The sequence below is a fragment of the Penicillium diatomitis genome (assembly GCF_028827545.1).
Source record: "Penicillium diatomitis strain IBT 30728 chromosome Unknown utg000009l_segment0_segment0, whole genome shotgun sequence".
Classification (NCBI taxonomy): Eukaryota; Fungi; Ascomycota; class Eurotiomycetes; order Eurotiales; family Aspergillaceae; genus Penicillium; species Penicillium diatomitis.
In genome coordinates this window covers 1,699,266-1,725,508 of record NW_026623181.1, presented here as the reverse complement: position 1 = coordinate 1,725,508, position 26,243 = coordinate 1,699,266, and the positions used below count along the sequence as shown (strand labels likewise).

Sequence of the window (26,243 nt, the reverse complement as noted above, 5' to 3'; positions counted from 1 at the left end):
TTTGGAACTCTGACCATCCCCCGCGATGTCTCTTCCACGGATTTCCTTCTTGGAAGGATGGGAGCGTACGCCCGCCGCCGCTCTATTGCGGGGCCGTGCGGAGGAGCCGCCGTCAGACACCGAATCTGATACGTACCAAGATCTGCCAGACGATGCTTCAGTGGCCTCGTCTTTCCCCTCTACGTATACCAGACTCAATTTCAATCCATATGCCGGACCGGGCTGGAATGAGAGCGCGATAGACGACCGGGACGAACGGCGGTCGCTGCTAAGCAATCTAGGACTCACGTCAACCAGCCCGCCAGATGCACGGACCGGCCTGGAAAGAAGACAGTCCCCAGCGCCGCAGGGGTCCGTGGCGCATAAAGAACCCGTGGCTGTGCAAAATACGCGGGCGGCCTTCGAAGTGAGTCCCTCGCGAAGAATAGGTATGCACGTCCGACCGTGAATAATGAACTACAGACCAACTGGCTGTGTTACGCAGAGCGGCCCACTGAACTGACTCGTTGGTGATACATAGCTCAAGTCGCGTTGGCTGTGGTTTACTGCTTCCTCGCCGCAGGAGTCGTCTTCGGCTTCGCAGCCTTGAAGCCCGTCCTCATCCGCGAAGGAGTCTATCGTCACCTTTGTACTGCAGACGAATTGAACAGAGATGTAGTTGTTTGCGACGGTCAAGAAATCAGGTAAGATCTTTGAACCCGTCAAAGAGAATCTCCTGATCAATTTGCTTGACAAGGTGCTAACTTTTGCGCTCGAAGACTGAACTTGATGTTCACCATCGCCGCCGTGGTGACCAATGTCTCGGCTCTACCGGTCGGCACGATCCTAGATGCGTATGGTCCACGCGTCAGTGGCATCATCGGAAGCATTTGTCTCGCGGCTGGCGCTTTTCTTTTCGCCGTAGCCAAGGAGCTGCCATTTGATGGCTACATTCCTGGATACCTATTCCTCTCCCTAGGAGGACCGTTCGTGTTCATCTCGTCTTTCCAGCTTTCCAATACCTTCCCGAAGCGATCTGGATTGATCCTGTCCATGTTGACCGGCGCCTTTGATGCATCAAGTGCGCTTTTCCTCGTCTTCCGTCTTCTACATGAAGGCACAGATGGCGCTATCACGACGCGGACTCTCTTCTTGTTGTACCTTGTGGTGCCTGTCCTCATCCTCATCGTTCAAGTCAGTGTGATGCCATCAACGTCATACAAGACGACCGGAGAACTCGTACAAGAAGTCGAAGCCCAGGTCTTTGATGAAATGAATGATCGCATCGACGAGAACACCGAGAATCGTAATGAAAGCGAGCGTCAACGCTTCGTTCGGCGTGAACGACGGCAAACCATTGTCAATCAAATTCACGACCTCCTCGACGACGGCACAGCCTCCGTCATCTCGGCCGCGGGTATCAACGAGAGCGTCTTCAACTCCCCCTTAGGACCATCGAGTCCGATAGCTGGTCAATGCGATCGCACGCTTCGCGAGCAACAATCGAAATCCCAGCTCCAGCAGTCTCTGCCTCAGAACCCACCTAATACTAGTGGGGTCTGGGGTGTCTTGCATGGCCGCAGTGCGTTGAAGCAGTTGCAAACACCGTGGTTTATTTTGATCGCTCTTTTCACCATTCTAATGATGCTTCGCATCAATTACTTCGTCGCCTCCCTCCGTTCCCAGTACACATATCTTCTCGGCTCCCGCTCCGAGGCGGCCAGAATCAATGGTATCTTCGACATACTACTTCCCGTTGGAGGACTCGTTTCCATCCCATTCATTGGGACCTTCCTGGATGGTTTCCAAACGCGCACTATCCTGGCCGTTCTGGCCGTTATCGCCACTGCGTTTGGAATTCTTGGCTGTATCCCGCACAGCGATTTCGCCGCATACGCCAACATCGCTCTCTTCGTGCTCTATCGCCCGTTCTACTACACCGCTGTTTCCGACTTCGCCGCTAAAGTCTTCGGATTCCAGACTTTTGGCAAAGTATACGGACTGATCATTTGCTTGGCAGGTCTAGGAAATTTCGCGCAGGCTGGCTTGGACACGATTACACTCAAGCGGTTTGGTGGGAACCCAATCCCGGTAAATGTGGTGCTTACAGCACTTGTCGGATTAGTCGGTGCTGTCTTGGTGGGGTTCGTAAGCTGGAAGACCGTTTTTCTTCGAAGCGAGCGTGAAAAGCAATCGCTCAACACAGAAGATGGGGTGATGCAAGCGTCATTCCCAGGCACCAATGGCAATGGACTAGCACCAGGCAATGGAGAACGGCAGCCTCTGCTATCGAACGGCGGCACGGAAGGCACAGAGCAGCGAGGCAGAACTTATGGCTCGTAAAACAAATTGCTCGTCGGCTAGCTAACTGAACGATGCGAGTATTGCGTTTGAAGTTACTTGACATTTACGCTGTATATGATGCGCGAATTCCCGGTGAACAGTCGGTCTTTCTCGGGGTTGGGATTTTCGATATTTTGGGTGCTGTACATATTATTGCCTATTTGCTGTTTCTTCCAGGTGTTCATTGGCCTATACATGAGGGTTGCTTGTTGATACACCCGCATATATCGTACAGACCTGCGGATGGATTTACTTCCACGGGGCTGGCCAAGGACGCACGTATGGTATTGAAGAATCATAATAAATCTGAAGCGAATCTTGGACAGTTACTAAAGTTCACAATTCAATGGCAATACAACTCGGTCCTGACGAGGAATATGAATAGTACCGCTCACTATACTATCAATCAATCTCCAAAAGATCATACTTGCAACTCAATCCCGTCAACGGATCCTCATAGTCCTCCAATGCCCGTTGCACAACAGCCATGTAACCCAGAACTTGCTCCTCCTGCCACCTGCGCCCAACGACTTGCACAGCCGTCGGCAACCCCGCCATCTTCACCGCGTCGTAATGTTTCCACGCGCCGCGCGCAACGCTGTGGTTACATCCCAGACGCTTCAGCGCCGTCTTGTACGAGGTGACGAGTGCGTCACGGGTGGCATCCACGTGGCCGACGGGCAGCACGCCCGCCGAATAATCGAGCAAGTTCCACAAGAAAGTGTATCCGCAGGACGAGACCGCGTCATGCATTGCCTTGTGCGGCAGTGCAGGGGTGGCATTGACGGGGCAGAGAATAAAGTCGTACTGCTGGGGTGCTGCGTCCCACCACTTGTGCCATGTGGCGCGGAAGGCCTCGCGCTGGGCGACGAGGGTCCAGAGTTCGGCGGAAGACTTGGGACCAAAGTCCTTGATGAGAGTTGCGAGAATGCTGTCGCGCTTGATGTAGCGGACGTAGAGGTAGTAGAGGTATCTTAGGGGTCTGGGGAGGTGGGCGATGGTGGAGAGTTGGCTGGCGCCTGGATCGGATGGTTCGAATGAGCGAAGTTTGGCGTTGAAGTGATGGCAGCCGTCTGAGTTGAGGAGCTGCGAGCCGAGGTTGAGGCCATTGAAAGGGTCTGCGTCGGGTGGAGGGCTGATCTCGGTAATGGAATGGCCGGCTGCAGTGAGAGCCGCGACGGTGGTGGAAAGAGCGCGTTCAATGGCGGGTGTTGGGGGAACGACACCTTGCATCCAGATTATTAGCTTTGGACAAGGCAGACTCCTCGAGGACGAGTCTTGAATTTGAACATACCATCGCTGCTCATCAGACCAATGCGCAGGTACTTGCTCTGGGCCTCCTCCTTAAGATCCTCACGCCATGAGATGGGGTGTACAGTGTAATCATATTCCCATGGCTTCATGCCAACAATAGCCTTGGTGAAGTATGTCAAATCGTTCAGCGTGCGAGCCATGGGACTGAAGACACTCGGGACGCCCTCTTGGCCAGGCATACTTGTGTTCACTCCAACCTTGGGCCAGCGACCAGTACTGCAGCGAAGTGAGTAAATGCCACTCCAAGCAGCCGGCACGCGAACAGAGCCAGCAACATCGGAGCCAATGCCGATACGTCCACCCTGGGCAAGAAGAGCGGCCTCACCGCCAGTCGAACCACCAGGGCTATAGTCAGGAACATGCGGGTTGCGACAATGGCCCCAGAGACCATTAGCAGATTCAAAGGACAGGAGGGTGATTGGAAGAGCAGTTTTCGCGTACGGTACCGCACCTATCTCGAAGTCAGTAAAGAATTCATATTTCCCCTGAGTAACAATGAAAGAGACTTACCTGCATCCTTCAACAGCCTCACCATGGGCCCATCTTCCTTGGATGGTTGATTGGCCAATGCTGAATAGCCCAGAGTAGTGTCGAAGCCTTTCACGTGAACCGAGTCCTTGAGTGATACCGGGATACCAGCCAGTGGTCCCTTCAGATTGACGTCCGACACAAGCCATGACTCGGCCTCCGGCAGCAATAGCTCCGTGATACAGTTGCTTCGCTCCTGAGCCTTGACTGCAACCTTGCCGTAGGTCCTCAGAACGGTCTGGGCAGAGGTCTTTGAGCTCTGAATATCTTGGACCAGCTCTCCAATAGGCTGATCGATTAATTTCCTCTCGTCTTGGGTGATTCTCTCGTGGTAGGGATACGGCAACGAGGCAAAGCGAGCTGCTCGCTCAGCTTGCTTTTGGTTGCTGGTGGCAGGACCAGTCAGTCAAAGAGACCTTTACGCCACATACAATCAGCTTGAAGTCGAGTGAGAAAGCTTACCGGATCTTGCGATACGTGAAGTAATCAAATGGAGGAAGCATGGCGACGGCTGGTGTATCATCGAGAGAAACACGGCAATAGATGCCTTATATACCCCCGAGGGGAGCTCTTTGCGGGGAAGAGTCGCGTGTGGAGAAGAGCGATAAGCGGAAGCTTCCGTCGGCTGGAGTCGGCGGATTAAAGTCCGCAGTCAACTCGACGGGTCGACGATTCCCGGTTGTTTCTTTCAACAATTACAAGGACAGAGTTTGGAAGGACATTCTGCGTCGTTTTGAAGCTGATTGAAATTTGAAGGACTATGGATGAAGGTAGCTTGTCTATTTGAAGGTGTGTGAATCACGACCGAGATCGAGGCTATTGACAAGGCTAGTTCAGGAGTCCAGACAAGGATGGATTCGGGTAGTGGACCTGAGGCGGCCGGTCCAGATTGAGTAGGTTCAACCGAGACTATGCGATGCGAAAATTGCCGTGCGATCACATTACAGCTCTACGAGAGCAAAAAGTTTCTGAAGATCAAGCTATATTCAAAGATGGTTGTAGTGAAAGTCACAAGAGAACGATTCTCGACATACTAAACAAATAACGCCCAATAAAATGCCGCCCTGGAGCTGCGGCGGGTATATCTCCAGATCGATCTGGGGCTTTTTCAGTTATCGCGCTTGCGACCAAGTCACGGCGACATGATGCTTCGGGGCGTGAATGGTGAAAAGGAGCTATCCCAACTCTATTCCCTTATGGCTCAACTCGCTGCATCCAATGATGTCTCGCAAGCCACCAAACAATTATTCCACCGATGACCACTAACAGCACGCCGAAGAAGATCACGAATCCCCATACTAACGTGCGCCTGCGCTTGCGGCGTTCCCGCTCAAGCCATGAATCTGATTTTCTACTCATCAAAATTCTGTCATTAGCGGATTCCAGCACCTTTGGTCGAGTGATGCCGTACTCACTTGACAGGTGAAATGCACTCGCTATTGCTTCTCGACTCCACTTCTTGCAGGTGCACCGCGGTTGAGAATCGTTTCCAAAAGTAAGGGTCTCGAACAAGAGCCATGACGCTGGGACAGGGCGCGGGTGGTACGTGCTTGTAAGGCGTAAGGAGCAGTCCCGGTCGCGGTCAAGGCGAACCAATAGATTAACCGACACTCAAGCTCGAGCACTGATAGCGTTGAACCGTCTATATCCGGTTGTTGACTTCCGGTTGAAATTATGCAGTGTTGTCGATTGAGATTATCGTATAGTTATAGTCCAAGAAAGTTGAAAGAGTACACAGGGTGCGGTCGCAGCAAGCTCCTTTGTTGTCTTTTGTGCCGGATAAGGCTCGTGAGCGACTCGTCAGAGATGGATGGCCTTCCCAGGAATTATTCAACCGGTCGCTTGGGCTGATTGCTTGTGGCAGTGCTTTGATGCTGCAGCGTCAATAAACAAACAGAGGAGTAGAGAGGTCAGTCAAGCAATTGGAGGGGCAAGATGCCAACATCGTGAAATGGGAACCACAGGGAACTTAACCAGCGTGTCTATGTCAGCATTGTTTACACTCAGGCCATTTTTGTCAGGAATCTGCGAATCTGAAGATCCAACGGTGGCGGCTGAAAGGGCTCACGACTCGAGATTCTTGGGCTTGCCAACCCCGGGTGGTCGGGTAATAAGGCACTCACTGACCAGGTACCGCGGGATTCGAGCCGATGAAGAGCTTGCGAGGATGCGCAACACGAGGTCCTTTGATATTCCTCATCCAATGACAAAGCAGATCTTGCGGGAGAATGCCAACCTTGCAGATGGTATGTTGCTGAGGAATGCAGGAGTCAGGGACGGGCGACGGTATGGAGGCATTTTGTCGGGTGAAGGTTTCTTTGATACCCTGGCTTCGTGTCTCGAGAATGTGACTTGGGCGGCGCCGCCCAGATAGAGTGTACCATCTAGAGTCTGTTGACTACTATCTCGTGGCTCAACTTGGTGACAAAGCTGTGTGAGATTCATTGTAAGTGAGCCGCAGGAACAGTTACAAGTGCGGTACTCGCGTGCGGCTGGGCAAGAGAGAAAACAAGTAACCCTACTATGCCGCCAGTGACTTGGGGACGTCAAGTTGAAAAAGGCCGAAACACGGCACAGGTCAAGGAGACGAATTTGATGCTGTCGACGTCTCTTTTTCATTCCAGAGACTTTCGGCGTATTGTAGCAGCGAGGGCCGAGACTCAAATGGGAACATAGTTGAGAGAACGCGATCACAAATGGGTGCCTAATCACCTTGCGATTCAACGCTGCAGGAGGACCGCTCTTTGGATCATGCTATCTATTCGTCCAACACCCTGGTGGACATCAATTTGTTGAAGGCTCTTTTCCGATGACCATCAACTCGATATCAAACGGCGGCCAAAGTACTAGATCGACACAGGCCGAGCTCGTTATCTCGACCATGTTCACTCCCTACTACGACAACGTCAGTCTTCCGCGCTGTTGTCAGCCGATACCCAGGAGTTGATCCTCATAGGTATCGATAGCCTGGCTGTCATGATCACACTGAGCTATCATTATCCCCACATGAAACTGTGATGCTGCTTGTTGATCAGAGGATACTTTCAACCTCACTGTACCCTTCTCCCCTTCTTGGTCTACCTGTACCGTCTTCTACCAGATAGGCAAGTGCTTTTTCGGTGGTTAACACGAGCGGAATGAGTCCAAATCGAATATTGGACTTGACTCAAGATTTACGAGAGTCCGGAAAGCAAGTAACCGAAACTTTCAATCATCACTCAAGAGCTCGCACCAGTAAGTTAGTAGTCCCGGTGAGAACTTACCCTAGAGAGAGCCTCTTCAATAATGCCTGTCATCTATAGTTGGGGCTTCAATCCAGATCCACTTTGATCCACGGTTACGTATGTGGATCGGTGCACGGTGATTTATACCTAGAAAAGAAGAATTGATGCTACACCTCAATAAGCTGCGACCGTGGCAACAGTTTCCATCTCACGAATTCCAACTCTTCCTCTTTCTCCGCTAACTAATAGTCTTCAGATCCGATCCAGGACTATCCACTTCGCCAGTCGGACATTCGCTCTGATAGGGAGCAATCAGTTCTTGCAAGTCTCCCGCCGCACTTCCCGGAAGGCTGCCCAAGGCATAAGTGAAGCGCCGCTGGTGGGAAAGTGATGCGGGCGCCTGGCTGATGTTGGAGTTCCAAGAGCACATATGGACATCGGCAGCCGAGGGATATCTCCATAGGTACACTCGCTTGTACCTGGTCGTGTGTCAGTGGTCATCCTGACTTGACTTTTGAGTGTTACTGAGGTCTTCTACATTTGTAGGCGATGGAAGTCATGGCCCTAGCGGAGAGTCGACTTGTGGCAGAGTCATACAGCATATGAGAATGGTGTGACTGAGGGCTCCGAAACGGCGTCGCATCCTGAAATGAGGGACTTTGACAATTCGAGGGATATTGGTTGGCTGCATAAGGTAGCTGGATTTTGAACGCCATACAGTAGGTAACTTAAGGTACTTCTGCAAGTGAGGCTGCAAGGGTGTACAATGGTGGTACGGATCTCCATGAGCGGATAGGCTGACCTGGCTCGGGTCAAATCCTGTTTGATCGTGTTCAACGGTGGTACTGGGTACAAGTAGGGAATGTACTCAGCCTCTAAGGTATTGTGCTCTGTTGGTGTTGCATTTATAGCGGAACAATCAATACAAAGAGCACTACCTGAGAACAGCGGAGGTACTTTGCTGCTTGTCAACTCTGCGATGACTGCGCGTGGAAAGCGTGGAAAGCGGACCCATCAGGCCACTCACTTCACGTCATGTGAAAATCACATTTCCAGCCTCTCATTTGACCTTTCTCAGTCAACTGCCATATCCACGCACACATGACTTTCACACACGGTCATCGCATCCACAGATCTAACCACTTTGCCTTCGCACCGGGGTCGCCTGTTCGAGAATCGGATGTTCTCTGCTTTCCTTGCTCACACGCGCCTCCTCGTCCCGCACATCTCCATCCCCGCAGTGCAGTGGGTCCATGTGCGCTGCTGCGGTGCCTGACCGCTCCTCGCTGCCTGGAGACGAGTCGCGAGCGTTGATCTTGTACTCGACCGTGAGCAGTCATCCTGATGCTCTTCCACAGCATACCTCCAGTGTGCAGTCGGATGCATCGTTCGAGCGGCCCAGTACAAGCACCAGCGCCCAACCTAACATGGCTTCTGCGGCCAGCCAGTGGGGAACTCTGATCAATCCGGATAAGAGTCCAGCCTCGATGCTGGAGCAGTTATGTCTCGGGATCGCACAGATCATGGTATGATGGTATCCGTTCTGGACTGAAGAAGTCCCTCTCTTGCGAGACTTGAAGGCAGGACTGACCGAAACGATCCGTTGGATCAGCACTCGTTCGACTCCAACCCGACAACCGACCTCACGCCAGACCGCCTCGCTGCCTTTTATAGAAAGGTGGGGGGCAACTACGATCCACTCTTTCTCGAAACAAAACCTCAGGCCTTGTCATTTATCTATCAGTCTCTCGGCTGTTTTCATAGTCTGCAACCGGCGTCCAGTCCATATGAGCCTCCAGCTATCCCTTCGCTCTGCCCCAATGGCTTTGTACGATGGCAGACGATCCAGCTTCTTATGGACCCAGATGAGCACTGGCGTTTCTTGAACAACGCCGTCGAGTCATGGAACATCGCAGACGCGAAAGGGGAGTTTTTCCCCAAGACCATTCCCCGAGATGCGTTTCCATCCGAACCTGATCCGGAGATGCTGCAGTGGCATGAAGGGGTTGCCAAACGACTCGAGCATGATTACATCAAGAGAAACGTCCACCGAGCATCGCCCCCTAACTTTGGCCCTTTTCACTATCACTTCAGTGGGAAAGATCCCTTGCCAGAGGAGGAAGACTACTTCTCTCATCCGCCACAGCGGACAAGCTCGCGCCGACACAAGTCCTCAGCTCACTATGATTCCGATCGTCCGACTAGTCGACGGAAAAGCCACCGACACAAGGACTCTTCCGACAGTCATGACGAATCAGGCCACAGATCGGATCCAAGGTCGCGTGTGAGGCCCGATGGTGGCCGTTCGGGGGTGTCCTCACCTCGAACCCGGTCCCCGGGCATGTCGCCATACGTGGACCGCCCGCCGCGGCCTCGCGGTCGCGACTATTCTGCCTGGCACACCAGTCCTCTAAGCGGCGAGAGAGAGGATGCGGCATCGCGTCCGAATCCATACTCTCACAGCCATGGTCACTCTCATTCCTATTCGTACCCGCCGGATGTGGACCCTTCAGAACCCTCTCCTCGCAAGCCGGTCCCCGATTCCTTATCAAGACATCGCTCCCATCGTCATCGCAACTTATCTCCCCCTGTTGATTCACGTGGACGTCGTCATTCGCACGATGCATATACACGAAAACCATATCGAGATCTCTCGCCTTCCGCTCCGGGGCGCGCTTACGCTAGCCAGGACCTTTACCCCCGAGATCCAGTCAATCTCGACACGAAGGGCGATCGTACTCCCGGCCCCCAACGTCGGCCGACATTCGTTTCCGTGAGCCCATGTATGACGGGCCGATACCTACCCCGGCCCCTGAGCCTCCTCAATACACTTCCATGCCCCCACCGCGGTCCGTGCCTCGCCAACGATTTAACCTTGAGCCAGAAGAAGGCCGCCGAGGCAGCTACAGCGGCGGAAGTACCGGTGGGAGTCACCCAGGCAGTGGTGGAAGTGGCTCCGAACGACCTCGATCCTTCAGCGGACCTGGAGTTCCTCTCCGGTCATCTCGTCGATCAAGCCCCGTTCGGAGCGCAGCAGCCAAGCGATATATGCCCAGTGGCGTGATGGATGAAGGAATCTACTCCACTCATGTACCTCGCCGGGTTCCCATGTATGATTGATGAAATGATGAACATTACGACCTGTCTTTTAGAATTTTGTTTTCCTGTACATACCGTCGCCAAGCCTGCGTTTTATGATTGCATCGCGAAGCTCCTCTATATGAGAACATCAGCCGCTAGCAGTGAACTTTTGTGAATCATGATATGGTACTCATTGAAGTGTGATTATTTCTGTCGTAGCGAGAAGGTATAAACAGTATTCACTAGATCTATGGGTGATGTGCTTAAACCTTCAAGAAGGATCTTCTTCTCAGTATTCAGTTCCAATTCGCTTTGCTCATCATTCACCTTGGTCAGCTGACGTTGCCTCGGTAGATGTCCAGGTCTCCTTTCCGAGGGCAAAAATGCATTCAATTTCATGACAACTTTGCCCCCTCAGCAGGTGGACCGACGGGCACACCTCATCCTGACTTACCCATGAAAGACTCTGGCATGTCCAACGTTTTTGAAGCCTTTCTATCTCGTGTTCGGGATCTCGTCATTGGATTGCCGGCCTACGTTGACTCTTTTACACTGTTCCGTCGCGGAGACGAAACTCAGTCCTGATCTTCGAAGGCACTCTCGGGTGAGACCGTCTGACTCATGGGGCAGCAAATTCATCAATTCATCAAAGGTCTGCATTTACATTATTTTCATCACTTCCAGCATGCCATTGATCCAGGAAGTCTTGGTTCGGATGGTCTGAGTCCACTGAATGGCTAGAAAAATTGATACTCCTTGATTTATTTAGGCATGACGACTCATGCGTTCTTCAAAGAAAGGAAAAGAGGTCGAATTTTGACTCAATTTTTAGACACCTGTTTAATGCTGATTCTATGGGAATCGTGTCCAGGGTCGAGGCACTGATTCATGATTGTTCTTTGTTGAAGTCGAAGGCCCCGGGAACTGGAGCGAAGGCTTGGCAGGATCGGGCAGGCGCTGGATATCAATGCCGTACTCGGCTTGCTCGAGTCAAGTTGTTCGAGACTCAGGCCTGTGGCACGCTTTCTTCATCTCAATCATTCAACAAAGAGATGATCTCCGCGGGATTCCATGCCTGTTGCGAGTGGCGCATTTACACCAATAAGTCGCAGCTGTCAGTGGTTCGGTATGGCAATCAAGAGACTCCGCTTGCAAAGACTGAACAAAGCATGAAGATTAGACGAGGACGTGATCTTCCATCAACGGTTTCGCTTGGCTGGTCCTGAAAGCCATCGTCGGCATTCGGAACCGAAATGTGGGTCAGTGACTTGCTCGCTTGCTTCGATCAATTGTGATTTGCGGACTCGATCCATCTCGAACGAGCTTGATTTCAATGAAGTTGAAAGAAGCTATTCCTTTGACTGTAGAGGAGGAGAAGAGCCATGGCGTTTTTCAAAGAAAGACGTTCCCTGTGCTCTGAGCAGCATGGAAGGTGGTTGCCACAGCCAAATTTAACGCTTATACGTTTCACCTCATGGAAGCAATTAAATTCATGACAAATATTAGTCCATTGATCCTTCGGATACTCTCATCAGATCTTTGAGCCGAAGTTCGTCTGAGAACAGATCTTTCAGAAGATGGATTACGGTAGCATACCATCTCAAAAACTTGGCGACGCAATCCCCGAGAATGTGTTTTTGGTGAGGACCAACCTGGTCTTATCCCAGCCTTGAAGTGATGCGCCGTTTACTGACCTCAAGATTGAAATGCAGGGCGTCTCGTGGGCTCTGAACGGCACAGCGTTCGCCTTAGTTGTCTTCCGGCTTTACGCTCAACTCGTATCCTTTCGCAGGCTATTCATTGACGACATTCTGGTCATACTTGCTTGGATCATTCTGCTCACTGCCACATCGGTGTGGCAGGTCAATGGTAGATATCTTTACAAGTTCGACAGAGTGATATCCGGCCTCGATCCTATCACCCCGTCCTTCCTGTCGAATTGGCATCGATTCATGCGCTCCTTGGCTCCATTGCAAATCCTATTCTACACTGCTTTGTGGTGTGTCAAGTTCTCGTTTTTAGCGTTCTTTTACCGACTCAGCTGCAAGGTCAAATGGCTTCGTATTTGGTGGGTGATGGTTGTTGTTTTCACTTTCGGGGTCTACATCACCTCGATAGCGGATATCGAGTACAAGTGCAGCTTTGAGAGTCTTGAATACATCTTAGGTAATATAAACTCGGTTGAATTGCTAGTCCACTCAGCAAATATGGGATACTTCATTCTTATTGTCCTACTAACAACAAAAAAATGACAGAACAATGCCCTCAGCTCAATCACGTCCATTATGAGAATCGCACATTCTGGGCTAATTGTGCCGGCGACGTGGCTACCGATATGATGAGTGAGTGGATCTTTCCTCCTATGGTCACTGACTCAAGCCTTCGGCCTATAAAGTGCATGGCTGGGAAGCGAATTGCCTCATGCTGTTATCTCCATCTGACATCCATGAGCATCTCCAGTTCTGTCCATTCCGATAATGGTACTCTGGAACACCAAAATCTCCCGACGCAAGAAGATCATTCTCCTGAGTATATTCTCTGCCACAATCCTCATCATGATCATTGCCATCATCCGAGTGGCCGTCAAAGCAAGTCTGAACCACCAGACCGATGTCGCATGGCTATGTTTCTGGAGCATTGTCGAGGGTACCACCGGTAAGTTGAGCCGCATCATCCCATTTATCAAACCTATTCCGACGAGTGACTGATTCAATTTCTCGACGACAGCCATTCTAATATCGTGCGTCGCTTCCATGAGACAATTATTCATCAATGCGCAAGCGAAAGGCTCAAGAGAATGGAGTAGCAATCCTCTGTCCACGGGCCAGGGAGTGAAAAGCCCGCACAAGATGACAGGTCTAGTGTCATCGATTACTAATCCGAATGCCCCGTCATCTCCAGAGAGTGATATTCCTCTTTCTCCAATGAGCATGGTCCATGTACGCCATGATTATGAGGTGACCCGGGCTGCTGCAAATGCCAGAGGGCCCGAGGATTACGCGAAAAGAAACACTGGAACCTGGAAGATTCCGCAAAGTGCTTGATAAGTTATGTCGTGTGGAGGGCATCAAGTTGAAGGGCTTAGGCTTGCAGGATGTATACCAGATTTTACCAAATATGATGTATGGACCTGAAGGCGCTATCGGAGTTAAGTAGGTCGTCGGTCACACTAAACCCGTTGACCCGCTTGAAATCCGGGGATAATTCAAGCTTTGATTGAAAGTGCTCGGCATCCGGACTTTGTGGTCTCCGCTTCGTAACACCCATCCTGCACCTACAAATATGACAGACCCCGTCATCAAAAAGTTGGAGAGACAATCTCAGGGAACTGGACTTTCCACAAACACACAGCAGTTGATCAGCTGAAACCCCATCATGTCATCAGTCATCGTCTTCGGTCCAACAGGAGGCGTGGGCTCCGCGGTGGCCCTCACGGCCCAGAAACACGGCGCAAAAGTCTACCTAGCAATGCGAGACACCAAGAAGCCCATTCCGGGTCTGTCCCCTACCGACGAAGAAAAAGGCGCCTTTGAAAGACTCCAAGCAGATTTGACAGATGCCCAGTCTGTATCCGCAGCAATCGAGACAAGCGGCGCAAAGCGCGCATTCATCTACCTGGCGCACGGTTCCCCAGACCACATGAAAGCTACACTGCAAGCTATGAGATCCGCAGGTGTCGAGTTCGTCGTGTTACTCAGCAGTTATACCGTGTGGGAAAAGTTGCAGGATGTTCCTGCGAGTGAACTGATCCCGTACACGCACGCCCAGGTGGAGATGAACCTGGACGAAGTCTTTGGGACAGAGAACTATGTGGCGTTAAGGCCCGGCGGGTTCGCTACGAACTTGCTTCGGTTCAAAAATGGCGTCGCCGCGGGTGAAGTGAAGATGTTCGACGGTCATCTCAAATTCGACTGTATCACGCCTGGTGATATCGGGCGCGTCGGCGGGACAATTCTGGTGCACGGTCTGCGGAACGGGCAGACGAAGGTTTATCTCTATGGGCCTCAAGTGATTACACAGCGCGAAGCGATCGGCATCATTGGAAAGGTCCTGGGGAAAGAGATCAAAATCACGACAATTGGTGAGGAAGAGGCAAAGGAACAGTACCTCGAGAATGGATTGCCCAAGCCAATAGTGGAATATTTTATACGGGTGGTGAAGGAACGTGAAGAAGGTGGGATGCAGAAGCGTGTCCATTACGATGCTGGTGTCGATAATGTGCGACTGTATACTGGATCTCCGGCTACGTCTTTTGAACAGTGGGTGAGGGAAAACGAGGAACTATTCAAGGCGTGATGGCAATGACAAAATCGGCTTCTGGACAGCGAGGCCGGCATGTGAGGATATACAGGATCTTGTAATCCTATTTTGAACAGGGACTTTTCATAGTCTGTGGCTCTGTGAACAAGAATCTGTGTATATATACAATCAAACATAGTATACTCGATTTTTACGGTTGCTTCCTGCTGTTCCCTTTCACTCCCTCTCGACCACAAGTAACTGTGATTGATCAATCAGTGGTTACTCCACGATGGACTCTTCCGAACCCAGATCGAGTCAACAGGTTACCACGTCAATCGACCACGGTCTGGGAGCGCCCTGGTACTTTTAAATGCTGGTGCACGTCGACGCCTGCATCCGCATTTTGGCTCAGTCCCGACCCACACTAAGCGACATCCCTGGCAATACTTCATGGATCATGCTGAACGAACGTAGTCTGAATGATAGCTCCCACAAACAGTGCCTGGAGCTACCGTCACGGAACCCAAAGCTCCTCGTTTCGAAAGCATCAAGGCTCAGAATCAGGGCGGATTGATCTCGACGGTCATCAACGGCGCTTGCAGTGACCGTGAAGATGATTCAGAAGTCGTCGATGAGCAGGTGCACAGCTCGAACAGTAGTACATCAAACTTCCTTCTCAAGTTCAACAAAGTGCAAATCCTCGGGCAAATCCAAATCCTTACATTTCTCCCGAGGAAAAAGATTCGTCTCGCCTGTTTGACGGTACCCACGCCGCAAGTACCAAGCGATAAGACTCTCGCGAGTCGAAAGAGCATCAAGGCTGATCACGCGCGATTTCCACTCGCGCTTGCAGTATTGCTCTGCGTAATCCAGAATAGCTCTCCCTGTTCCTCCACGATGAAGACGTGGATCCACTGCAAGCATGAACAGACGAGCAACCTCCGACCCACGCTTCGATGCACCGATAGTGCCAAGCAGGTGCTCGTGTTCGTCTCTGGCAATCAAAAACACGGTATTCGGGTCTGCGACGCCGCTGGCAATCTGCTTCTCTTCGATTGAGAATCCGGATGCAAGTTCTGGAATGCCAACCCAGCCTTGTCTGGTATCTTCGGCGCGAAAGGCGGATTCGATGAGTTGTTTGAGGATGGGGGTGTCTTCTGCGGTCGCGATGCGGAAGTAAAAGTTTGATTCGGACATGATTAGGGGGTTCAGGAAGCAGATGTGTCAAATGGATTATTTCCTCGGTTTGTACAAAAGAATCTTGGAGGCTGTTCATTTAAGGAACATTGTGTACTTCTGCTGTCGGCCATGTTGACTAGCGTGCGCCCTTCCCTTGACATCGGCCTGGGCTCTGCAGCCTCTGCGGGCGCGGCGGCGCGCCTTAGACTCGCCCGAATGGCACCTTGAGCGACAGTAGATTCCTGATCAGACCCTGAGCTCACATGAGTTCGGAAGTTCATCGAAGATTTTGTGGACATTGAGCATCGTGCTCTTTCCCGAACAGCAGCAAACACAAAAATAATACTCTTTTGCCTGCACCAAGGTCTCCGCTGTTCACGTGTCCATGATGACCAACACATCGTCCGAGACCCCCTGACATCCGGGTCCAATATCACCGGCTATGTGTTCATTCTACAACGAGCCTCCTCCGCGTCTTGCTCAAAATCATGAAACCATAACCAATCGAATCGACCATTTTGAAGTCACGTAAGAATTCGTTTCATATCTGACCCATCTTCTTCATGCTGAAAGAAGGGCATACGACTCAGTTCGGCCGACTGCTCAAGCTGTCTTTGAGCACGTGGACGGCGTACTGAGTCGTACGCGGCCCCGGACTTGCGTGGATAGTCGAAGTTTTTGTTGCGTGCAGATTCCTGCTATTTGCGAGCTCGGCAAGTATTCGTGACAAGACCACTGCATATTCAAGTCCTTGCGCTGCGCCCGCGGCTTGAAAGGGCAAAGATGCATGGGCACTATCGCCGATCATAAACGCACGATCGCGAAAATAGGTCGAAGTCTCCAGGTGGTGGAACAATCCCCATCTCACTGGTTGGGCTTCACTGAGAAGTCTTCGAAATGCTTCATCCGTGTCTGAGCCCTGAAAATCAGACATCACGACGTCGGGCCGGACTCGTTCTGTCACAGCGTCTTTCGATTTCCATCCGTCACGGGTATCGGCGACGCAGAGGAGATAATTGGATACCTGGTGATGATACATCATTGTGAGAAATTGACAAAGTATCTCTGGTCAAGATCGCCGAATAACCTCTCCACCACTAATCCTGTACGTCACGGCGCCCCGTCCCTGTCCGAAATAGAATTTCGCGACGTCCGTGAGATCGCCAAGGATCTCATAACCTTCAGTCATGGGAATGACACCTCGATAGCAATATGCACCGGCATACACAGGTGCCACTTGACTCGGATTCGTATCCCGGGGCACATGGCTTCTCACCACGCTCTGGATTCTAGCCGCGCCAGCGACAATGTCAGCAGTGGCGGTTGAACCATCTGGGAAGCCAAGCTTAACAAAGTCCGATTGCTGCTCGATTCCTGCAACTCGCTTACCGAATCGGGCGTGATCGGGTGGGATGAATTTGTTCATAGTGTCAAGCAGTGCTTTTCGATGTGCTTGGGCTCCGATCAGTATTGCCCCGGTTTGTCTCAATGACAAACCCGTACTTACGGACTTGCGAACAAAATCGGGGTGACTCCAAGCCGAATCCCCATGCCATGATTGACCACAGCCTGGATACATTCAATCATTCTCGAGGTTTCATAAGTCGAATATGGCACAGATCAAACCCTACCAAAGCCGGGTTCAAGCAACATCCCTTCGAAGAAGATGTGCTTCGCGTCTTCGCCCTTACTACCCACGCAGATTTCCTCATAGAGAGGTCGGAAAGTAGGCTCTATCAAGTTGATAGCCCGCATTCCATTTGGAGAGAATCCAATTTCAGCGCTGCGATGAAATGGGCTCTGTCCTTGCGTGATCGCATAATGTAGTACCTCTGTTATATCCATGGAAGCGCACTTACCCTACAGTGGAGTACTCCTTGGCCTCTTCGTACATTGTAAATGAGACGTCCTGTTTGTGAAGAGCCATAGCCAAGGCAAGCCCTGCAATTCCCGCGTCTATTTGATGATTTCAGTCAAATTGAAAGAGATGAAACATAACTGGTACACTTCATCTTACCAACGATAGCAATGTGGAACTGATGATTTTTGGACTCTACCATAGTGGCCGCGTTCCGGTGGATGCAACTGAACGTCTTGTTACCTAAGATTATGAGGAGAGTGGTGGATGAGGCTGCTATCAATTAGAATTGGCACAATAGTTGCGTCGCGGGGCGAGATCGGTGTCCCGAAAAAGAGCTCTTCCTGGATGAACTCTGTCACTGGAGATTACTCTCACGTCAAACCTGTTGCAGAGTGTAGAGATAATCGGCGTGCGGGGAAAGACAGTAGGCCCTTGGCAGGAACCCATCCTCTCATCATACTCATTAGCCCGAAGTGGTCGATTAGGCGATGCCTTCGGCCAAACTAGCAGCGTACAGATTTCAGAGTGGAGTAAATCTACAAGAAATACAGCAAGAGACAGAAAGTCCTCCTCTAGGCGTATGCAAAGGTACAGTCTGTGAACATTGACGATAGATGTTGGTGATCTGAATGACTCACGCATTTTGGAGCTATACAACACAGTCCCCAGGCCGTGTGGATCAATCCGAGACCTTGAAGTGCATGCGAATTTGAGATGTGATATTGGCACGAAAATGGAACACCGTGGTCTACTTCCAAACTCGGCAAGGTAAGACTCTCAGGGAGATGTCTTTCTCCAGGATTGCTGTAGTATTTACAGCGTTCTCCCAATTTCGTCGTGTATCGCTTTGTGCAGGGTTGCTGGGTTGGGAGCAATTCCATTTCATCTCACATGACATGTCCCAGCTTCTGATCATCTGAAATTGAATTTTTCTCCTCGTCTGTCAAATGAACCTGCATCATCTCCTCCAGCACTTGTAAGCGATCCTCTTCCGTCTTGCACTCCTTGACCATTGTTCGCTCGGCACCGATTGCTTTTGTCAAGGTGTGATTAAAAAGCGTCAAGTTGCCCACAATCACTTCAAGCCCCTCGTCCATGATCATCTTGGTACACATGATCTCCTTAGTAAAGAACGACCTCGGATGTTTTGACGTATACCAGGACATCACCTCATAATCTTGAGGTAAGAATTCTGTTTCCGTAAAGCAATATACGGGCAGCCATTTCTTGCCGGCTTCATCGTCTGGTTTGTAGCAGATATCATAGCACCAAAGCTTGGGTGGTTCTGGCCCCTTTCCCGAGCGAGATGTATAAGTCTCGGCGATTGGGCGATGTTGAATACGAATTTCTCGCGGAGCGACACTGACGGTCTCGAACCCGTCTCGCAACGGATATGGAAGATTGGGGCCCATAGCGCCCATTCCAACATCGGTGACATACCATTCGTCCTCAAGCCATACCAAGTTGAGCATGTGATTCCAGCCGTCGTATGTGTCGCCTTGATTGCGTCGGACTTCGGTGTAGGGGCTCATGGCGCGCGATACGCGACCGGCGCAATTCCGCACCTCGTAGCCGAGCGATCGGAGAACGGTCGCGAAGAAGCTATTATTCTCCATGCACCGACCGCCCAGCTGTCTTCGGACAAACTTCTGAAAGAGCGCGGTCAGGTCGAGTGTCACGGCCTTGTGAGAAGTGTAGTGCAGCACCAGGTTCTCGAACGGGACATTGCAAGTGTGATGCCTTGTGAGGGCCACGAGCAAAGGTAGTCCATGCTGTTTTGTGAGAGCCTGAGTCGGGTCTTTGAGGACAATTGAGTCGCGATATTTCTGGGGCAGCTTGATTCTCTCAAAGTACGCATGAAGTTCGGCGTTGCTGTAGCGTGTCCGCGATTCGTCGTCCAGTGGAAGCTGGGTCATAATCACCGGAGCCGGAGCGCTTGACGAAAGTTTGGTCACTCTTGGTCGGCGACGGAGGTGATCGAACCGTGGTCGATCGAAACAAAGGGTCCAAGTGAGAGATCAGCAATCGGCTCGACAGAGTCGACACAGCAAAAACCGCATTCGAGCTTCCGTGGGTCAACCGAATCCTCGAGTATGACGAGGGTGGGGCGCCGAGGGGGAAACTGGTGAAGATCAGCGCGGGCCGCCCGGCCGAGTCTGCACAGGCGCGAGGCTTGGTTGAGAATTGAGGAGTGTTGTGGTCGAAGACAGCTTCTTCAACGCGATCAAGCCATGTGTATTCCGTGATGACTATACTACCCTGCGGGTGAACAGGTTGCAAGTGATCAGCCACTCTTCTCAAGGGAACGAGCACCCGCGCTTGGAAAAGAGTTATACGACTCGAAGTCACGTGCTGCAGAAGTCATGTGCAATCTCGGCCGTGTCAACCACGTGCAGCTTTCTAGAAGTTGTGCAAGATAAGTCCGGACATCAGTGAGCTCATTTCAGGCAAGATCAAGTCGATTGAGCATGATTACTATGTGTACAATGTATACGTGAGGCAATTAAGCCCAGGATGTGAAAAAGTACAATGAGCAGTGCAGGGCCATGTCTTTCTGGGTTGAGGGTGTACGTATAGTCCCTGCGTCAGATGTATTGCCAGCTGCTCGACTACCACCAAGTCCTGGTCGGCGAGGTAACGGGAAGAACACAAGGAAAACACTGACATCAATACCACAACCAGTTGAATGGTCCTAGGTCTGTCCCGCAACTCGCATTCAATGCTCCTGCATGGAAAGCTCAAGCAGCTCCATCGGGCACCAGGTCACAGGTGGCATCATCATATGGAATGTTCGGCTACCCTTTCAAGAAGATAGTGGGAAATCGAAGGCAGACCAGAGGGGAAAAGCAATGTATCTTCTATTTCTGTTGCCCTTCCAACATGCTCTTCCCACACAAGAGATTGTTAAAGCGAACAAAATTCACATCGATTTCTCATCGCCTCTGCTACCTTCAGATCCGCAACTACAATGGTAACATGGCGCGGCACGAGACGCACCTATACGAGTTCAACTTGCAGATCAGGATTGCTCAAGGCGGACTCAAATACCTGCGTCCGGATCATCAGTGGATTCCGCAGCAAACGGTCGTGATCAGAGAAGCTTACAATCCGCAAACTCACGTTCGACTGAGTGGCTCGTGGATGCGAAACGTTGTTTATACGGCGACAGCGCCGGATAACCTGGGATTTTTGTACCTGGCAGAGCCTATTACGGCTCTGAGAGGCATGTTGCCCACGGTAAATGTGCGAGATGCCCGGATTCTTGCACCTTTTATACCGCAAGGGGGACCGAATGCGACTTTCCCCCGGCCGCTTTGATAACCATTGATGAGGTGTGAAGGGATTGGTGAGGTCTAGCATGCCCAGGCGGGGACTTGCTGAAATGTTGGTTGCCCGACTTATGGCTGGCAAAGAGGTGTTACTGAGTAAGTACATAGGAGAGATCTTCAAGGAGATCGAATGGGAGGTTTCTATTGACTTACTAGAGGCGAGGATGGAAGAGCATGCTGATTTGGAGCATAATTTGAGAATCTGTCGACGGAGTAGATAAGATAGCTGGAGAGATGGTGTCTTTCTGCGGTTGCGAATAATTCTTTGAAGAGAGATCGACGGGAAGAGTGAAGGTCAAATCAATTCCTTTTCCATTTTTCTGTTTTGTTTACTTCTTTTGTGATAGATGTTTTGATCGTGATTGTGAGATTGTTGATACTGTGGATAAACTTTTCTGCTTTACGCTTCCTCGATTGTACATCTTGATCTATCATCTTTCCTTCTCCCGAGTTGTAATTTTAGGCGTATCAAAATCCAACCTGGTTCGGAATTTTGTGATGATCCCCGATTCGACTTCAAATTAAATTCTGCTAAACGTTCGGTTTTGGGAATGGGAGTGTGCAACGGACGGGATGGGGCATCTGCCAGGTAAGTCTTCGCGACGTCGGACCTGAGACGATGGGGGATATAGTTCACTGTCAAAAAAAAATGACGAAATTGATTTCTACGACGAATCTCACTTTCCGGGTGACCCCGCCGTGGCCATACTACAAGTGTTTGGAGTATTCGACAATGCGTGGAGGGTTGTTAAACATGATAAATGAATTGAAATCCGCTCGATGTCTTGAGGGCACATGTCTCGTAAGTATGTATCAGGGCAGCCAGAGTGCGAGGGTATTTCGACAATTAGTACACAGAAAGGATGGCAAGTATTGCAACAGCAACAGCAACAGCAACATAAATAAAGTCATAGAGAAAGTAGAAGAAAGCTGCCTTCCACAGAGGAGCCAAAAGAGCACAAAAGAGTACGTGACGAGTCCACATAGACTGGGAAAAGGGAGGTAGATCACCCATGCAATGATGCAATCCCATTCGCGTCCAACGTGATGGAGACTTGGCATGAAATTTACAAGTGCATAATAGCAGCGAGGAGAGCGCCGAAGGCTACGGCCAGGTCGGAGAAGGTTGCGCGACCAGCAGCGTTAAAGATAGGCATTCCCGAGGGAGTGCTGCCACTGCCGGGGTAGCTAGGACCTGAAGCACTGGAGCCAGCACCAGATCCGGATGCGGAGGGGCCAGCTCCCATAGCACCAGAGCCAACAGGGGTGGACTGGGTTGGTGAAGGCATTTGGTGCATGGAAGAGGTTTTGCTACCATAAGGAATGACCACGGAAGTGATGGAGCCATTGCTCATGGTCCAGGTGCTGGTGGTGCACTCAGTCGATGACGGCTTGGCGGTCATGGTACCCGCTCCAGCAGGAGCAGTGGTGTGAGCGGCAGTGGGAGCCGACCCGGCGGGACCGGAGCCAGTGTTAGTAGGCATACCAGCAGCAGAGGTGGCAGAAGAACTCATGTTAGGGCCGGAAGGAACACTGCCGCTGGACACAGAAGCAGAAGGAGAGACGACAGTTGTAGACTCGGGGCAAGGGGAGGTGTTGAATGACGAAGGCTGGGCAGTAGTGGGCACAACAAGAGTGGCGGTGCCAGTGGCAGGGCCAGTGGCAGGACCAGTAGCAGGACCAGTAGCAGGGCCAGTGGCAGGACCAGTGGCAGGACCAGTGGGGACATTGGTGTTAGAAGTAGTAGGGCCGGGGTTTGTTGCAGTGGATGGAGGGTAGTTGTTGCACTCAACAGCACCGAGAACAGCGATGCATGAGTCAATGGGAATGCTAATCAAACCGCCGCCAGGGGAACCTGAGTTTTGCTGGCAGTTAGCCGCTCCAAGAACAGCGGTGCAAATGTTGGTGGGGACGCTGATCAAGGAGCCACCGTTTCCACCGTGGTTACCGCTACCATTGTTAGGACCAGACGAAGGATACTGTTTGCAGGCAGCTTCGCCGAGGACCGCCAGGCAAGAGTCGATGGGGACACTGATCAGGCCACCAACGCTGGTGCTCTGTTGGCAATGAGCCTCACCAAGGATGGCGGCGCAAATGCTAACAGGAACATTGATCAAGGAACCGCCGCCATTTTGCTTGCCGTTACCGTGTCCCTCTCCGTGCTTGCTACCTTGGCCTGAGGCGCCAGAGTGGTTGTGGCACTCGGCCGCGCCCAGGACTGCGAGACAGGTATTCACGGGAATACTGATCAAGCCACCGACATTGGTGCTTTGCTGGCAATGAGCCTCTCCCAGAACAGCCGCACAGATGTTGACGGGAACATTGATGAGAGCACCCCCGTCATTGCCGTGGCCGTCACCATGACCATTGCCATGTCCATGTCCCTGCCCCGGGGAGGCAGGTTGGGATGAGTGATCCTTGCACTCAACCTCGCCCAGCACAGCCAGACACAGATTCACGGGAATATTGATGAGACCACCATTGGAGTTGTGGCTCTGCTGGCAGTGAGCCTCACCGAGGACGGCGAGGCAGACGTTGACGGGCACACTGATCAGGGAGCCTGGGTCATTGGAGGAAGAAGAAACCTGGTCGCACTTTGCCTGGCCAAGGGCAGCGAGACATCCATTCACGGGAACGTTGATCAGACCGTTGCTGGTGGTCTGTTGGTGGCATTGGGCCTCACCCAAGATTGCACCGCAAAGACCTACGGGAACACTGATCAGGCCTTCGGAGGCGGACACTCCCTAGAGAAGACGAATGTCAGACATGAATACACTGGAGACAATACCGCTTGACGCCGCAATACTCACAGATGCGGAGGCCGCAAGAGCAGCCAGTGAGGTAATGAGGGATTGCTTCATGATGTGCAAAGTTGTGTTATAGCGAATGACAATGAGACGGAATCTCAGAAAGAACGGACGCCGAGAACGGCAAGAAGAATGCAGCAGAAGATAGACAAGAGAATGAGGCTGTAGAGGAGAATGGAGAAGAAGATCAGGAGGAAAAGTAGTCTCTTAAATGTACCCTTGGTATCCATGGCCGTGCGCCCTGGGAAGAACCCATGATATTGCATCGACCCCAAGCGATGTGACTCGGATCGCCGGCTGCGCTCCCATCTGTCTCAGGCGGACAAACAGTGCAGATGCACTCCAACCATGCGAGGATTCGGTTTTCTCCAGTGAGCATCTAGATTCGATGTTGTCAAACGGTCGGATCGCCCCATAACGGGGTTCCACTGTAGAAAGGGGCCTTCACACATGGTGGACTGGGCCGGTCGATTCAGAAACTTCACAATCAAATGATTTGGGAGCTCCTGGATCCAGTGAGTCCGTGCCTGTGTACTCGGAAGGGGTCGAGGAAGCTGCTTGCACCGGATTCAATTCGAGGATTGTATGCATTAGTCGGGTGTGCAGCCGATAGGCCCGTCAACAGTTGGGTGCAAGTGGGGAGGCGACGCCGAGTGAACTGAAAGAAAGCAAACACTTCCAGTGATCATGACCACTCAAAGATCCTCAAATTTGTGGTTCTTGGCTCCACTGGCTGTTCGAAAGACTTCTCCACAGTGGCTCTTCCCGTCTTCCGAACATCCAATCCAGGCCAGCGGGTCTCATAAATGTACTGGGTTGTTGTTAATCGGGACCAAAGTGAGTTGGACCTAGTCGACCTAATCATAGAGGCTGAAGCTCACCAGCATACTATCGTTGTGGCCGATGATCACTGTTCTCCGACGCCATGTTCTTATTATGGTCGTAAATAGGAAAGCCCATCAACCTTAGCCCCCAATGCATGCATGACAGTGTCGATCAGGGGGGGTCAGACCTTCCGGAGAAAGCCAAATCAAGAAAGATCAGAAAAAGGTCGCGGTGGCCAAAGTACCTGCGTCGCTGGACGATTTGTTGCCGGTGTTGGTGCCTTGCCTCTGCAATTACGGGAACATGCACCAGGTGACCGGACATGCACTTCTTCCGTCTCCGGTTGCCTTTTACATCCTAACTAAGACTGGCAGTTACCGAAGAGGCTCTCGTCGTGAGAACAAGCCCCCTTCTCCACGACCACAAGACCACCTGGACTCCTGTGTCTCGATGTATATGAGGTCTCTGTTCGGAAGAAGGGGGAATCCAGCAGCGACTTGCCAAGATAAGGTTTGTCCCCCTTTCCCCGGAAGTTCCAAGTTGGGTCTGTATTGTGCAGCAGTTCTCACTCCGTAGTCGACTGGTCGAATACAGACTATCCGAATTGGAGGGTGTCCACTCTTTGGGGCTCCGAAATTCTGCACTGGACTGGAGGGCCAGGGTACAGGAAGTGACTAATCAGTGGGAAGCGACTATTACTATCGAACAGGGCATTTGCGCTTGATTGTGGCGTCGTTCTCAGACCTGAAAATAAAATTGTGTCGCATATCCCTCAGCATCAACTCGGTCAATCGCATGCTCGAATCCATTGGTTTGGCGACGAGTCCAACGGGCCACAGACGAAAACTTCAATCTGTCGCTGGACTTCTTAATCAGTACAAGCAGTGACTACCAAATACTAATTCCTAGTAAGTTGTGATTTGTAACCACCGGTACTACAATACCCTCAGGTAGACTATTCTACCTACCCACCCAACTCAAGATATGGACTTGAAGGAGGTAGCTGACCTTCCTCGTCGCCCGAGTGAGGGTCTGGGCGTCGGTCAAAGCCACCTCGTCCAAGCGGGACCCACGCATATCCACTTTGATAACTAAAAAGTACACACCAGATAAATGGCCTCGGGAGTCGGCGGTATATGATTCCTCTTTCACAAGCCAAAGTGAACTGGCCTCACACCACTCTAGTAACATGCTCGCCTTTAGATGAGCAACGTATACGTGTACATAGTTTCGGGAAACTCTGTGATAGTAACGATTCATCAAAGGCCAGCTTCATAAGTACATGGAGTTTGTTCAGAATAAAGACGCGTCTGCATCCACATGTGTAGTGTGACGAGTCGACCATATGGTCTCGGGAGCGGTGACAGCAGAAGCAGACGCTGGATCGATTTTCAATATGATGTGAGGCCTGAGGCATTCACTCTTGACCATACTCCAGTCGGATAAACCACCACTGCATCGGCATGACACATGACGAGACGCATGTTCCCACCTCGTCAGACGTGCTGGTCCACCCATGATGGAGCGGGTC

At 51.4% G+C, this 26,243-nt stretch overlaps 11 protein-coding genes across 11 annotated transcripts; 5 read left to right on the top strand and 6 right to left on the bottom strand.

Moving 5' to 3' along the window:
- Positions 1–25: 25 nt before the first annotated feature.
- On the top strand, positions 26–2,322 carry N7539_007007 (putative MFS transporter Fmp42; the record flags this gene model as incomplete). The annotated part of the gene is made up of 3 exons (XM_056936608.1): positions 26–428; positions 521–683; positions 759–2,322. The coding sequence occupies 3 exons, from the start codon at positions 26–28 to the stop codon at positions 2,320–2,322; spliced, it is 2,130 nt and encodes a 709-aa protein (XP_056788543.1).
- Positions 2,323–2,724: 402 nt separating this feature from the next.
- N7539_007006 (putative acetamidase) lies at positions 2,725–4,667 on the bottom strand (the record flags this gene model as incomplete). Its single annotated transcript, XM_056936607.1, has 4 exons — positions 2,725–3,548; positions 3,617–4,091; positions 4,169–4,550; positions 4,627–4,667. The coding sequence occupies 4 exons, from the start codon at positions 4,665–4,667 to the stop codon at positions 2,725–2,727; spliced, it is 1,722 nt and encodes a 573-aa protein (XP_056788542.1).
- A 691-nt stretch (positions 4,668–5,358) lies between these two features.
- On the bottom strand, positions 5,359–5,683 carry N7539_007005 (uncharacterized protein; the record flags this gene model as incomplete). Its single annotated transcript, XM_056936606.1, has 2 exons — positions 5,359–5,530; positions 5,580–5,683. The coding sequence occupies 2 exons, from the start codon at positions 5,681–5,683 to the stop codon at positions 5,359–5,361; spliced, it is 276 nt and encodes a 91-aa protein (XP_056788541.1).
- A 2,958-nt stretch (positions 5,684–8,641) lies between these two features.
- Positions 8,642–10,452, top strand: N7539_007004 (uncharacterized protein; the record flags this gene model as incomplete). The annotated part of the gene is made up of 2 exons (XM_056936605.1): positions 8,642–8,914; positions 9,001–10,452. The coding sequence occupies 2 exons, from the start codon at positions 8,642–8,644 to the stop codon at positions 10,450–10,452; spliced, it is 1,725 nt and encodes a 574-aa protein (XP_056788540.1).
- A 1,594-nt stretch (positions 10,453–12,046) lies between these two features.
- Positions 12,047–13,513, top strand: N7539_007003 (uncharacterized protein; the record flags this gene model as incomplete). The annotated part of the gene is made up of 5 exons (XM_056936604.1): positions 12,047–12,109; positions 12,170–12,635; positions 12,725–12,811; positions 12,930–13,124; positions 13,197–13,513. The coding sequence occupies 5 exons, from the start codon at positions 12,047–12,049 to the stop codon at positions 13,511–13,513; spliced, it is 1,128 nt and encodes a 375-aa protein (XP_056788539.1).
- A 331-nt stretch (positions 13,514–13,844) lies between these two features.
- On the top strand, positions 13,845–14,765 carry N7539_007002 (NmrA-like family protein; the record flags this gene model as incomplete). The annotated part of the gene is made up of 1 exon (XM_056936603.1): positions 13,845–14,765. The coding sequence occupies one exon, from the start codon at positions 13,845–13,847 to the stop codon at positions 14,763–14,765; it is 921 nt and encodes a 306-aa protein (XP_056788538.1).
- Positions 14,766–15,374: 609 nt separating this feature from the next.
- N7539_007001 (GNAT family N-acetyltransferase) lies at positions 15,375–15,908 on the bottom strand (the record flags this gene model as incomplete). The annotated part of the gene is made up of 1 exon (XM_056936602.1): positions 15,375–15,908. One exon carries the CDS (start codon positions 15,906–15,908, stop codon positions 15,375–15,377), a length of 534 nt encoding a protein of 177 aa, XP_056788537.1.
- A 568-nt stretch (positions 15,909–16,476) lies between these two features.
- On the bottom strand, positions 16,477–17,950 carry N7539_007000 (uncharacterized protein; the record flags this gene model as incomplete). Its single annotated transcript, XM_056936601.1, has 5 exons — positions 16,477–16,914; positions 16,978–17,459; positions 17,522–17,673; positions 17,750–17,846; positions 17,908–17,950. 5 exons carry the CDS (start codon positions 17,948–17,950, stop codon positions 16,477–16,479), a joined length of 1,212 nt encoding a protein of 403 aa, XP_056788536.1.
- A 688-nt stretch (positions 17,951–18,638) lies between these two features.
- On the bottom strand, positions 18,639–19,667 carry N7539_006999 (arylamine N-acetyltransferase family protein; the record flags this gene model as incomplete). The annotated part of the gene is made up of 1 exon (XM_056936600.1): positions 18,639–19,667. The coding sequence occupies one exon, from the start codon at positions 19,665–19,667 to the stop codon at positions 18,639–18,641; it is 1,029 nt and encodes a 342-aa protein (XP_056788535.1).
- A 964-nt stretch (positions 19,668–20,631) lies between these two features.
- On the top strand, positions 20,632–21,069 carry N7539_006998 (uncharacterized protein; the record flags this gene model as incomplete). The annotated part of the gene is made up of 1 exon (XM_056936599.1): positions 20,632–21,069. One exon carries the CDS (start codon positions 20,632–20,634, stop codon positions 21,067–21,069), a length of 438 nt encoding a protein of 145 aa, XP_056788534.1.
- A 1,078-nt stretch (positions 21,070–22,147) lies between these two features.
- Positions 22,148–23,941, bottom strand: N7539_006997 (uncharacterized protein; the record flags this gene model as incomplete). Its single annotated transcript, XM_056936598.1, has 2 exons — positions 22,148–23,824; positions 23,891–23,941. The coding sequence occupies 2 exons, from the start codon at positions 23,939–23,941 to the stop codon at positions 22,148–22,150; spliced, it is 1,728 nt and encodes a 575-aa protein (XP_056788533.1).
- Between the last annotated feature and the right edge of the window lie 2,302 nt (positions 23,942–26,243).